This window comes from Bombina bombina, chromosome 2, assembly GCF_027579735.1.
Source record: "Bombina bombina isolate aBomBom1 chromosome 2, aBomBom1.pri, whole genome shotgun sequence".
Classification (NCBI taxonomy): domain Eukaryota; kingdom Metazoa; phylum Chordata; class Amphibia; order Anura; family Bombinatoridae; genus Bombina; species Bombina bombina.
In genome coordinates, this window is record NC_069500.1 from 400,727,407 (window position 1) to 400,740,350 (window position 12,944).

The 12,944-nt window shown below is 39.6% G+C and overlaps 1 protein-coding gene across 1 annotated transcript in view; it reads right to left on the reverse strand.

Moving 5' to 3' along the window:
• The window catches only part of GALNT9 (polypeptide N-acetylgalactosaminyltransferase 9), a 669,089-nt gene that overhangs the window by 71,142 nt on the left and 585,003 nt on the right, over positions 1 to 12,944 (reverse strand). The window contains exon 10 of the mRNA XM_053701876.1: positions 8,116 to 8,283. Within this exon, the coding sequence (XP_053557851.1) occupies positions 8,116 to 8,283 (168 nt within the window). The remainder of the gene's footprint in view (positions 1 to 8,115; positions 8,284 to 12,944) is intronic.

The following is a 12,944-nucleotide window of genomic DNA, read 5'->3' on the forward strand; positions in this document are numbered from 1 at the left end:
AGTCCGTTTCTGTGTTTTGCATATGTCTAGGGTGATTACAAAAGCCTGTGCACCCTTCACTTTATTTATTTATAAAATATTTTACCAGTTTGTTTGATTGAGAGCTTGCATTTGTATGGCTGTATTAGGGACCCAGGTTTTGGAAGAGCCTTTGACATGGTACCTGGGCTTGTCCCATTTGGCCAGATGTGGTAACTAACTCTTCCAGTTTTGCTTTTAATCTTAGCTGAAAGCTTGTAACCGAGTGCTGGACGTTCTCTGCGTGTTGTATCAATGTATTTTGCAATTTTACCTTCAGCCTTGCACCCAGGCTTGTCTGTGGTTAACTGCCTGTGACTCTGGAGAAAGCACAACTTCCTGAGAGTGCTATAGCACCCAGGGCTGAGCATGTTGCATGGTCATGGGATGTGTACCCAGTCCAGTCTGAGAGTGCAGTCCCCTTATATGTATTTACATTATTTATGTGCTTATAGGTGTATATACATGCATATATTCACTAAAAAAACACATGTACACATGTATATACATATATACACACATACTATATATACACCTTTGGAGCCCTTTCACTTAAATACATTTAAACATGAAAAATCATTTTAATTCAGTATTAATATTTTTAATATGTTTTACTGTGTTTTTATTGTCAAAATTTTCCATTCCAATGTTCTTTGTATTTCTAAATATATATATGTATGTATTTCTATAGATATATAGGTATAGATATAGATATTTAAAAAATCATCAGATACATATAGAAATATGTATTTAAAATTAAAAAGAAGATTTTCTTCTATGTGAAGAACATTGGATTGTAAAATATTCATAACTACCTTCGGGTTTAGCATAGTTAGTCTAATAAATACCCAGTTAGCGTGCAAGTGATGTGTTCTTTTTTTATTAAAGCACGCTCCATTGAAGTCTATGGGGAGAAGAAATAATCACAGTCACAATATCCAAATTCCGGAAGTTAGCACGCATCGTGTTTCACTCATGTACTATCTATTTAATTTCAACTTGAAAAACTGATGCTGACCACATAGCGTTAGAAGTTTACTTTGGGCGGAGTTAGCACACAAGAGAGAAAAAAAACAAAAGCAGGACACTTAGGGGCATATTTAATAGGGTGCAAGTGGACATGATCCGATATAGTGGATCATGTCCACTGCACATCTATAAATGCCGACAGCATACGCTGGTGGCATCTATCATTGCATCAGCAGTTCTTGTGAACTGCTGGTGCTATGCCGCCCCCTGCAGATTCGTGGCCAATACGATCGGGTTGATTTCTGTCCACAGCCTCAGATCAGGCAGACAAGTTATGGAGCAGCGGTCTTTAGACGGAAACAAGGGGCCATACGGAGCTTGATATATATGCCCCTTAATCTGGACCTTAATATTACAATCTCAAGTTGTTTTTTAAAATAAAGAAAAATGGAGCACACTAACATAATTTCTTCTATAAAAGTAAGACGAGGCCACGGATTCATCCTTTACTTGTGGAATATTATCCTTCCCTACAGGAAGTGGCAAAGAGCACCACAGCAGAGCTGTCTATATAGCTCCTCCCTTAGCTCCACCCCCAGTCATTCTCTTTTCCTACTCTAAGTACTAGGAAGGGTAAAGTGAAAGAGGTGATAAAATATTAGTTTTTAATTTCTTCAAGCAAGAGTTTGTTATTTTAAATGGTACCGGTTTGTACTATTTACTCTCATGCAGCAGATAGATGAAGACTGCTGCCTGGAGGATGATGATCTTAGCATTTGTAACTAAGGTCCATTGCTGTTCCCACAGAGGCTGAGGAGTACAGGAAACTTCAGTGTGAGGAATGGTTTCATGCTATGCAGCAATGAGGTATGTTCAGTCATATTTTTTCTGGAGAGACTGTGTATTTCAGAAAGGCTGACATTATACCCAGGAGGGTAAGGGTAAGCAGTAATCCTAGAGCTAAAAGATGGGCATTGCTTAGATTTCATATGGGGCCAATTACATATATGGTTGACACTGAATGGCAAATGTTTGTGAACAAACGTTTTTTGGATGGGAGTGCTTTAACGTTTTGTGGGCAATAAACGTTTTGGGCAACTTTATTAGGGCACACATGGCTTAACTTTTGGGTCTTAGAACCCACATGGCTAGTTATAACCGGTCTGGTGCGGTTCTTTAAGGCTGAGGAAACATCGAGTGAGATGGACGGGGCCTATTTTCGCGCCACAGATGCGCAGTTAGTTTTGTCAGCAGGCAGCAAGCTCTAACTCCTGAGGGCCCTGGTGTATGTTTTTGGCCAAATCAAAGCTTTAACCCCACACTTTTGATCCCGGAGGGCAGGTAGGGCCACAGCAGGGCTGTGTCAAGGTGCTGAGGTTTTTTTTCGGATCTGGGCCTATTTTCGATCCGGTTTGGAAATTAAGGGGTTAATTGTTAAAAAATTTTGTGGTGCAATCTTAACTACCTATAATGTGTCTACATACAAAATTTTGAAAAATTTGGTGCATGTTTAGGCTGTTTTGCAGAACGTGTATACTTTTTTCTCTTAAAGGTGCAGTATCGTTTTTTAAGATTGTTATTTTTTTCACTAAATAAAGTGTTTTCATGCTTTTTTGTAGTCATTGATAGCCTGTTCAACATGTCTGACATTGAGGAAAGTCAATGTTCAATATGTTTAGTAGCCATTGTGGAACCCCCTCTTAGAATGTGTCCCTCATGCACTGAAAGGTCAATAAATTGTAAAGAACATATTTTAGCTACTAAAAGTATGTTGCAGGATGATTCTCAGTCAGAAGAGAATCAGGTTATGCCATCTAATTCTCCCCAAGTGTCACAATCGTTAACGCCCACACAAGCGACGCCAAGTACTTCTAGTGCGTCTAATTCTTTCACCCTGCAAGATATGGCCGCAGTTATGAATACTACCCTCACAGAGGTTTTATCTAAGCTGCCAGGGTTGCAGGGGAAGCGCAGCAGGTCTGGTGTGAGAACAAACGCTGAGCCCTCTGACGCTTTATTAGCTATATCCGATGTACCTTCATAATGTTCTGAAGTGAGGGATTTGCTGGCTGAAGGAGAGATTTCTGACTTAGGAAATTTGTTCCCTCAGACAAATTCAGATATGACAGCTTTAAAATTTAAACTAGAACACCTCTGCTTATTGTTCAGGGAGGTTTTAGCGACTCTGGATGATTGTGACCCTATTGTAGTTCCAGAGAAATTGTGTAAAAATGGACAAATTCCTAGAGGTTTCTGCCTACACTGATGTTTTTCCGGTCCCTAAGAGGATTTCGGAAATTGCTACTAAGGAGTGGGATAGACCAGGTATTCCGTTCGCTCCCCCTCCTACTTTTAAGAAAATGTTTCCCATATCAGACACCGTGCGGGACTCGTGGCAGACGGTCCCTAAGGTGGAGGGAACTATTTCTACCCTGGCTAAGCGTACAACTATACCTATTGAGGACAGTTGTGCTTTCAAAGATCCTATGGATAAAAAATTAGAGGGTCTCCTGAAGAAAATATTTGTTCATCAAGGTTTTCTTCTCAATCTATAGCGTGCATTGTTCCTGTAACTACTGCAGGCTCTGGAAGAGGCTCTTCAGGTTGAGACTCCATTAGACGATATTCTGGATAGAATTAGGGCTCTCAAGCTAGCTAATTCTTTCATTACAGATGCCGCTTTTCAATTGGCTAAATTAGCGGCGAAGAATTCAGGTTTTGCCATTTTAGCGCATAGAGTGTTATGGCTTAAGTCCTGGTCTGCTGATGTGTCATCAAAAGCTAAGCTTTTAGCCATCCCTTTCAAGGGTAAGACCCTATTCGGGCCTGAACTGAAAGAGATCATTTCAGACATCACTGGAGGGAAAGGCCATGCCCTTCCTCAGGATAAGACGAATAAGATCAGGACCAAACAAAATAATTTTCGTTCCTTTCGAAACTTCAAAGGTGGTCCCTCTTCCCCTGCCGCAATGCAAGAGGGGAATCTTGCTCAATCCAAGTCAGTCTGGAGACCTAACCAGACTTTGAACAAGGGTAAACAGGCCAAGAAGCCCGCTGCTGCCACCAAGACAGCATGAACGGGTAGCCCCTGATCCGGGACCGGATCTAGTAGGGGGCAGACTTTCTCTTGTCGCTCAGGCTTGGGCAAGAGACATACAGGACTCCTGGGCTTTAGAAATAGTAAACCAGGGGTATCTTCTAGATTTCAAAGATTCTCCCCCAAGGGAGAGATTCCATCTTTCTCAGTTGTCTATAAACCAGACAATAAGAGAGGCGTTCTTACGCTGTGTAGAAGACCTATATTCCATGGGAGTGATCTGCCCAGTTCCGGAAACAGAACAGGGGCAAGGGTTCTACTCAAATCTGTTTGTGGTTCCCAAAAAAAGAGGGAACTTTCAGACCAATTTTGGATCTCAAGATTCTAAACAAATTCCTCAGAGTCCCATCCTTCGAGATGGAGACTATTTGGACTATTTTGCCAATGATCCAGGAGGGTCAATATATGACCACCGTGGACTTAAAGGATGCGTATCTACACATTCCTATCCACAAAGATCATCACCAGTTCCTCAGGTTCACCTTTCTGGACAAGCATTACCAGTTTGTGGCTCTTCCCTTCGGGTTGGCCACGGCTCCCAGAATTTTCACAAAGGTGCTAGGGTCCCTTCTGGTGGTTCTAAGGCCGTGGGGCATAGCTGCTGTGCCTTATCTGGACAATATCTTAATCCAGGCGTCAACTTACCATCTAGCTAAGTCTCACACGGACATCGTGTTGGCTTTTCTAAGATCTCACGTGTGGAAGGTGAACGTAAAAAAGAGTTCACTTATCCCTCTCACAAGAGTTCCATTCCTGGGAACTCTGATAGATTCGGTGGACATGAAAATTTTTCTGACGGGGGTCAGGAAATCAAAATTTTTATCCATCTACCGAGCTCTTCATTCCATTCCTCGGTCTTCAGTGGCTCAGTGTATGGAGGTAATCGGTTTAATGGTAGCGGCAATGGACATAGTTCCGTTTGCTTGCTTGCATCTCAGACCACTGCAACTTTGCATGCTCAAACAGTGGAATGGGGACTATGCAGATTTATCTCCTCAGATAAATCTGGATCAAGAGACCAGAAACTCTCTTCTTTGGTGGTTGTCACTGGATCATCTGTCCAAGGGTATGTGTTTCCGCAGGCCAGCGTGGGTCATAGTGACGATGGACGCCAGCCTATTGGGCTGGGGTGCAGTCTGGAATTCCCTGAAAGCTCAGGGTTTGTGGACTCAGGAAGAGGCTCTCCTCCCGATAAATATTCTAGAACTAAGAGCGATATTCAACGCACTTCAGGCGTGGCCTCAGCTGGCGTCGGCCAGATTCATAAGATTTCAGTCGGACAATATCACGACTGTAGCATATATCAATCATCAGGGGGGAACAAAGAGTTCTCTAGCGATGATAGAGGTTACCAAAATAATTAGATGGGCAGAGACTCACTCTTGCCATCTATCAGCAATCTATATCCCAGGAGTGGAGAACTGGGAAGTGGATTTTCTAAGTCGCCAGACTTTTCATCCGGGGGAGTGGGAACTCCATCCGGAGGTGTTTACACCATTTCCTCTCCTTCCTCGTTTGATTGCCAGAATCAAACAGGAGAGAGCTTCTGTGATTTTCATAGCACCTGCGTGGCAACGCAGGACTTGGTATGCAGACCTGGTGGACATGTCATCTCTTCCACCATGGATTCTGCCACTGAGACAGGACCTTCTGATTCAAGGTCCGTTCCAGAATCCAAATCTAGTTTCTCTGCGACTGACTGCTTGGAGATTGAACGCTTGATCTTATCCAAGCGAGGGTTCTCTGAGTCGGTCATAGATACCTTGATTCAGGCTCAAAAGCCTGTCACCAGGAAAATTTATCATAAAATATGGCGTAAATATCTTTATTGGTGCGAATCCAAAGGCTACTCATGGAGTAAAATCAGTATTCCTAGGATTTTATCCTTTCTCCAAGAAGGATTGGAGAAGGGGCTATCAGCTAGTTCCTTAAAGGGACAGATATCTGCTTTATCAATTTTACTGCACAAACATCTGGCAGATGTTCCAGACGTTCAGTCGTTCTGTCAGGCTTTAGTTAGAATCAAGCCTGTGTTTAAACCTGTTTCTCCGCCATGGAGTTTGAATTTAGTTCTTAAAGTTCTTCAAGGGGTTCCGTTTGAACCTATGCATTCCATAGATATTAAGCTTCTATCTTGGAAAGTGCTGTTTTTAGTTGCTATCTCTTCGGCTCGAAGAGTTTCTGAACTATCTGCATTACAATGCGACTCGCCTTATCTTGTTTTCCATGCTGATAAGGTGGTTCTGCGTACCAAACCTGGATTCCTTCCTAAGGTTGTTTCTAATAAGAATATTAATCAGGAAATTGTTGTTCCTTCTCTGTGTCCTAATCCTTCCTCTAAGAAGGAGCATCTATTGCACAACTTGGACGTGGTTCGTGCTTTAAAGTTTTACTTGCAAGCGACCAAAGATTTTCGTCAAACATCTTCTTTGTTTGTTGTCTATTCTGGAAAACATAGAGGTCAAAAAGCTACGGCTACCTCTTTTGCCTTTTGGCTAAAAATCATCATCCATTTGGCATATGAGACTGCTGGACAGCAGCCTCCTGAAAGAATTACAGCTCACTCTACTAGAGAGGTGGCTTCCACATGGGCTTTTAAAAATGATGCTTCTGTTGAACAGATTTGTAAGGCTGCGACTTGGTCGTCTCTTCATACCTTTTCCAAATTTTACAAATTTGATACCTTTGCTTCTTCGGAGGCTGTTTTTGGGAGAAAAGTTCTTCAAGCAGTGGTGCCTTTTGTTTAACCATCTGTCTTGTCCCTCCCATTCATCCGTGTCCTGTAGCTTTGGTATTGTATCCCACAAGTAAAGGATGAATCCGTGGACTCGTCTTACCTTTATAGAAGAAAACTAAATTTATGCTTACCTGATAAATTGATTTCTTCTATGGTAAGACGAGTCCACGGCCCGCCCTGTCATTTTAAGACAGATTATATTTTTTTTTATTTAAACTCAGTCACCTCTGCACCTTGTAGTTTCTCCTTTTTCTTCCTGTACCTTCGGTCGAATGACTGGGGGGTGGAGCTAAGGGAGGAGCTATATAGACAGCTCTGCTGTGGTGCTCTTTGCCACTTCCTGTAGGGAAGGATAATATCCCACAAGTAAAGGATGAATCTGTGAACTCGTCTTACCATAGAAGAAATCAATTTATCAGGTAAGCATAAATTTAGTTTTTGAATTTGTTGATTTATCACAATTGTATCTATTCACTATTTAATTTAAAAAATACCCATTTTAAATTAAACAAGTTGTGATAAAATAATATTTTTAGATGAAATACATATCTTACATAAATATCTGTTTTATTAATTATTATTTCAATATTCTACCTTTCTCACATTTGGTTATTGTGCATCGATTGTTAAAATGATAGTAAACTTTCCCCTTTGGATAAACAGATCTGGAACGTTAGTGATATTTTAGATGTAGTTTAACTGTATTAAAGATACGCTTTAACTTACTTTTTAAAGTAGCACTGACAAAAGTTACCCCCTTCACCAAAATCTTACTGGCATAGTATATTACATTTAACTAATTTGTCTAGGCCTAAATGCATCAGTGAAAATTTACCATTTATGTTTGAACAGTTTCATTAGATATATATATATATAAAAACAAGGATCTATTTTTTAATTAAGTCCATAAAGAAGAAGCTTTTATTCCAGTATCTAAATAATGTTGTTTCTGTATGTTAAATCTAATATTTCAATGATAAACAAAATAACAAAAAGTGAATTTACCTTTTAATGTGAATTTTCAAATGCACTAAATTCCATGAAAATCAGCATTCTAGTGTTAATTTCAGGATTTTAAATGTTGATTTTAATGAAATGCTCCATTCCACATAGCATAACATTCAACCAACATAAATTGTTCAAATGTGCCTAAACTAATTTAAGAGGTTTTAAGTGGTGACCATGTTCCTTAAAAACTGAACAATCTCCCCAGGGAACATTTTTGGAAGAAAGTAAAGTTTATTCTTTTTTCTTTTTTTTAAATTAAAACTCCAAAACCTATTTTGCCATTTACCTGTGTAAAATCCCAGAGTTTTTGAGTAGGCCTTGGGATGTCATCACATTTCTTCAGAGTAGGAGTCCTTCCCTTCCCATCATCAATGAGACACTTTGTATCTGGTAAGAATGCGGTGGATCCCAGGGGTCCCAGCTGGAGAAGTCCTTCGGTGCTGTAGCGTACCAGCTGCATCAAAAGGAAACAAACATCAGCCTTGGCTGTTTGGGAGATTTTCCTGTTAAATTAACTCAAGACTGTTTTTAAGAAGGACATAAAAATACCTCATGCTTTTGTGACTATAGTGATTGTCCCATAGGAGCCCAAAAAGTAATTTCTGACACCTGAAACTCCAGCAAATCAAATAGCTTGTTATGCAATTTGTAATATTTTAAACACCAAGGCCCAGAATACAAGTGGAGCACAATTTATAATGCAGAGTTTTTTTACTTTAGTATATATACACACGTATTATGTATATATCTATACATATTTACACACACATACACACATATTTATTTATATATATATATATATTTATATAAATGCTTTAGCGCCCTCTGCCAGTCAAATAATATGCAATATTATTTTTAAACAAATTTAATACAGTGTGTTTTTATGTTTAGTTTTTTTGATGGAAATACTTAAAAAACTTGAAATACCTATGTATATAGCCTAAAATATTCTGTCATAATTCAGATAAAACATACTATTTTAAACAACTTTCCAATTTACTTCTGTTATCAAATTTTCTTCATTTTTTTGCCATCCTTTGTTGAAAAGCAGGAAGGTAAGTTAAGGAGTGTGCAAGTGTCCGCAGCACTATATGGAAGCAGTTTTGCAACAATGTTATACATTAGCATAAGCACTAGATGGCAGACATGAAAGAAATGTGAGTTACTGCTCAACAGTACAAAAATATTTGTGCTCTACTTGTTATCCAACCCAAAGTAAGTTGAAGATTTTTTATTTTTTTTATTTTCTAGGGATCATGGGACAAAGACAAGAGGTGTTTATTTCCCTTAAAATGTGCATAGTATGTTTTAGAAATTAAGTCCTGAGTTGCAAAAAATCTGCATACTGAATAAATGCATTTTATTAGCAAATTTGGTATAGTTTATATGATTTAACTAAATCAGATTAGATTATTCTCTTATGTCTGTATTGTCATGCTGCAGATTTCATTGGATTTAGTGTTGGAGGTTTGGGAGCAAGGTGTTACTGTTTTGATGCTAGAATTGCAATAAAAAGTAACATAATTGGTGTTGAGAGTCAACATTAGACATTCTCTGATAAAGATATGGTACTGTATGATTGTAATAGAAGTAGACTGTGGGTCCCATGTAATAAGGCTGGTGCAGACTATGTTCCTAACTTGCGAACCTGTCCCATTGGATTTGCATTAAACGGGCAGAGGACACTGTACATCCACTTCCTATGTATCTCATTACACACTCACTTGAGTGTGTAGTGCCGTCCCCTTATCAAAGGGCCTGTCAGTCACTTTAGGCTAGCGGGTTCAGGTTTTCTATATGCCAACTCAGAGATCTGGTGACCGCTGCTTCTTACATTGCAGAAAGCAGGTTCACAGGTGCAAACTTGCTCTGCAAGGGCTGAAAAACAGCTTATGCTGCTTAGTACATTGATCCTTATCTTATTCTTTACCTACTGCATGCACTCTTTTTTTCAGTACTACTGATGTTATTGTAAGTTTCTAAAACATGCTAATAAAGAGAAATACGTTAAAAAAAATAGTTGTTTACAGTCCAGGAGCATAACCCTTGAAAAGTGTTCTAAGTATGTTAATTTACTCATGGTTTATGTACACACTATTGCAAAAATAGTAAATTCTCTATCTGAGCATTTTATTCTTTGATTGCTACTTATCCCTAACTATCTGTTTAAAACCCCTAAAATGGATTAAAACATAAAAGCTAAAGTCCCATAAATGTATTTTGAGTTAACTGTCCCTTTAATATATATATTTTTTTAAATATAATTTTTATTCAGATTTTTTCTACATAAATCAAAAATGCTGGTAAACGTTTACAACAGTGTTTCCCAACTCCAGTCCTCAGGACCCTTAACAGGCCACATATTTATTATATCTTAATTAGAGCACAGGTGAACTGATCAGCTGATGGGTGAGCCGATTATTTCACCTGTGCTCTAGTTAAGATATAATGAATATGTGGCATGAGTAAGGGTCCTAAAGACTGGCTTTGGTAAACACTGGTTACAACCAGAAACAGAAATAGAGAGCACCAGGAATGTAATGTCTTGTTACAAACAATATCCACATTAACATAACATAAATATTAACATAAAATATTGTATCCTAACGTGCTAAACAGTCAAGGATGATAAAATATGGAAAGAGGGGGGGAAAAAGGGAGGGGGGCTATACCTTTATCCAATCCAAGCGTGTGGAAAGTGCCCGGAAAGGATATTAATGAAGGGTTTAACTAACTGAACTTGAGTATCAAGAGGTAAATAACTGAAATTGAAATTATGTAAAGTCTATGTGCATCCCTGAGAACATGATTTAAATATTGAGGTAATCACAAGTGGCCATAAAATTTGGTATGTGTAAGGGGTTAAAAATCAATCGCCTGATGATCAAATATTATTATTATTATCATTTATTTGTATAGCGCCGCCAAATTCTGTAGCATTGGAGAGGGCCCTGCTCCGGAAAGCTCACAGTCTACAAGTTTAGGGGGCAGAGACATAAGGTTGGGGTAGCTTGTCACATCGGTTGTAGTTGCAGCAGTGAGTCAGACAGTTCATGTATTAGTTTGGTTCAGATGAGGGATAGAGGAGAGATGGTAAGACTCTCTGAATAGGTGGGTTTTCAAGGAGAGTCTGAAGCTATACAAGGTTGGAGACAGTCTTATGGAGCGGGGTAGAGCATTCCAGAGGACAGGAGCAGCACGTGAGAAGCCATGGAGGCGGGCGTGCGATGTAGAGATAACAGGAGTAGAGAGCCGTAGGTCAGAGGTTGATCGAAGAGGACGGAATGGGGACTATTTGTAGATGAGAGAGGAAATGTAGTTGGGAGTTAGACTGTTAAGTGCTTTGTAAGTTAGGGTTAATACTTTAAATTGTATTCAGGAGTGTATGGGGAGCCAGTGTAGAGACTGGCAGGGTGGAGCATCTGATGTAGATCAGCGACTTAGGTGGATGAGTCTAGCTGAAGCATTCATAATAGATTGGAGAGCAGAGAGGCGGTGTTTTGGAAGGCCATTTAGGAGTAGATTGCAATAATCAATGTGTGACAAAATGAGGGAATGAATAAGTATTTTTGTAGTTTTTTGAGTATGGAAATGATGAAGCGCATGTGCTCATGCGCGAAACGCGTTAGATGGAGCTCACCTAACTTGTTGTAAGCCTGCATTGCAATAAACTCCATTACTGACCCCAGGACTCAGTTTCCTTTTTCCTCATTTCATATGGAAATGTTACGTAGGTGTGAACGGCAGGATTTGGTAAGTGCTTATATATGTGGTTTGAATGTGAGTTCTGGGTCTAGTGTGACCCCAAGGCAGCGGACCTGGGGGGAGGTGTTGAGAATTGAGTCTACAACCGTCAGAGAAATGTCAGGTGTTGGATGTCTCAAAGAGGGGGGAATAAGAAGCAGCTTGGTTTTCGGACAGATTGAGTTGGAGGTAGTGTGAAGACATCCAAGAGTAAATTGCAGAGAGGCAGTTGGAAATCTGGTTGAGTAAAGAGGGAGAGATATCAGGAGAAGAAAGATAGATTTGGGTATCATCAGCATATAAGTGGTACTGGAATCCAAAGGAGGCTATAAGTTTTCCAAGGGAGGATGTATAAAGAGAGAGCCTTCCAGTACTCTAACTGAGAGAGGCATAGGATCACAAGATATGTTGTTAAAGGAAACTGAAAATGAGCGGTTTGAGAGATATGAGGCAAACCAGGAGAGGGCTGTGTCTCGGATGCCAAATGAATGTAGTATTTTTAGGAGGAGAGGATACTCCTCAACATGAATTGAAGAGAAATCACACAAAATCTCTCTTTCTTTTTAACCATAATATTGTAATGTATGTGCCTCTGCTACACATACAAAACCCATCATAGCAAGATAAGCAGTTCTTAGGCTAAAATTTGCCTTTCTAAAATTGTTTGAGGGACCTCACAATACGGACGAGTCTTCTTGAAGAATCTCGCCAGAGAACAGAGCTTTAGATCATCAAGTCCATAGACTGGTACCTGGTCAAGGCCTCAATAGCTTCTTACTAAATATGCATTAAACCATGTAATGTTTTGTCAATGTGGTGTCAATCATAGCAATATTTATCTTGATTGCTAACAATTCAAAGAATTCTAGTGATTTACCATGTAGATATAATTGAGACTTCAGATCAGATGCATAATCCCTCGAGACCCATTATGCCATTTATATGCCCAGATGAGACCTCAGATCAGATGCATGTTTCTGCAACCATAATTCAGCAACTAGAAGCCTATGTGAGGCCCACTGCACCATCTGTGCCATATATTGTTCCTTCCTTAAATCTAGGCCAGAAAGTGTTGTGGGATGCCATAGGTGTTAATGTAGAGTACCTTGTTCACTCCTAGCAATAAAGCGAACTAATGTGAAGATAACTGTTGTCATGTGGATACATGTATATACTGCAGCTTGAGACAATACATTTCTAATACAGAGACTATTTTCCTGTGTGAGCTCCAGTGATACAGAATATTCTGATATTTTTCTGCCTGTGCTGCTATATGATAATTTTCAGTTCATTTCTGGCACACACTGTGAATTTCTGATCTTCCTGGAGGTCTAGGGGGAGATCAGTGGGTGTTGGACAGGAGCAACGTAC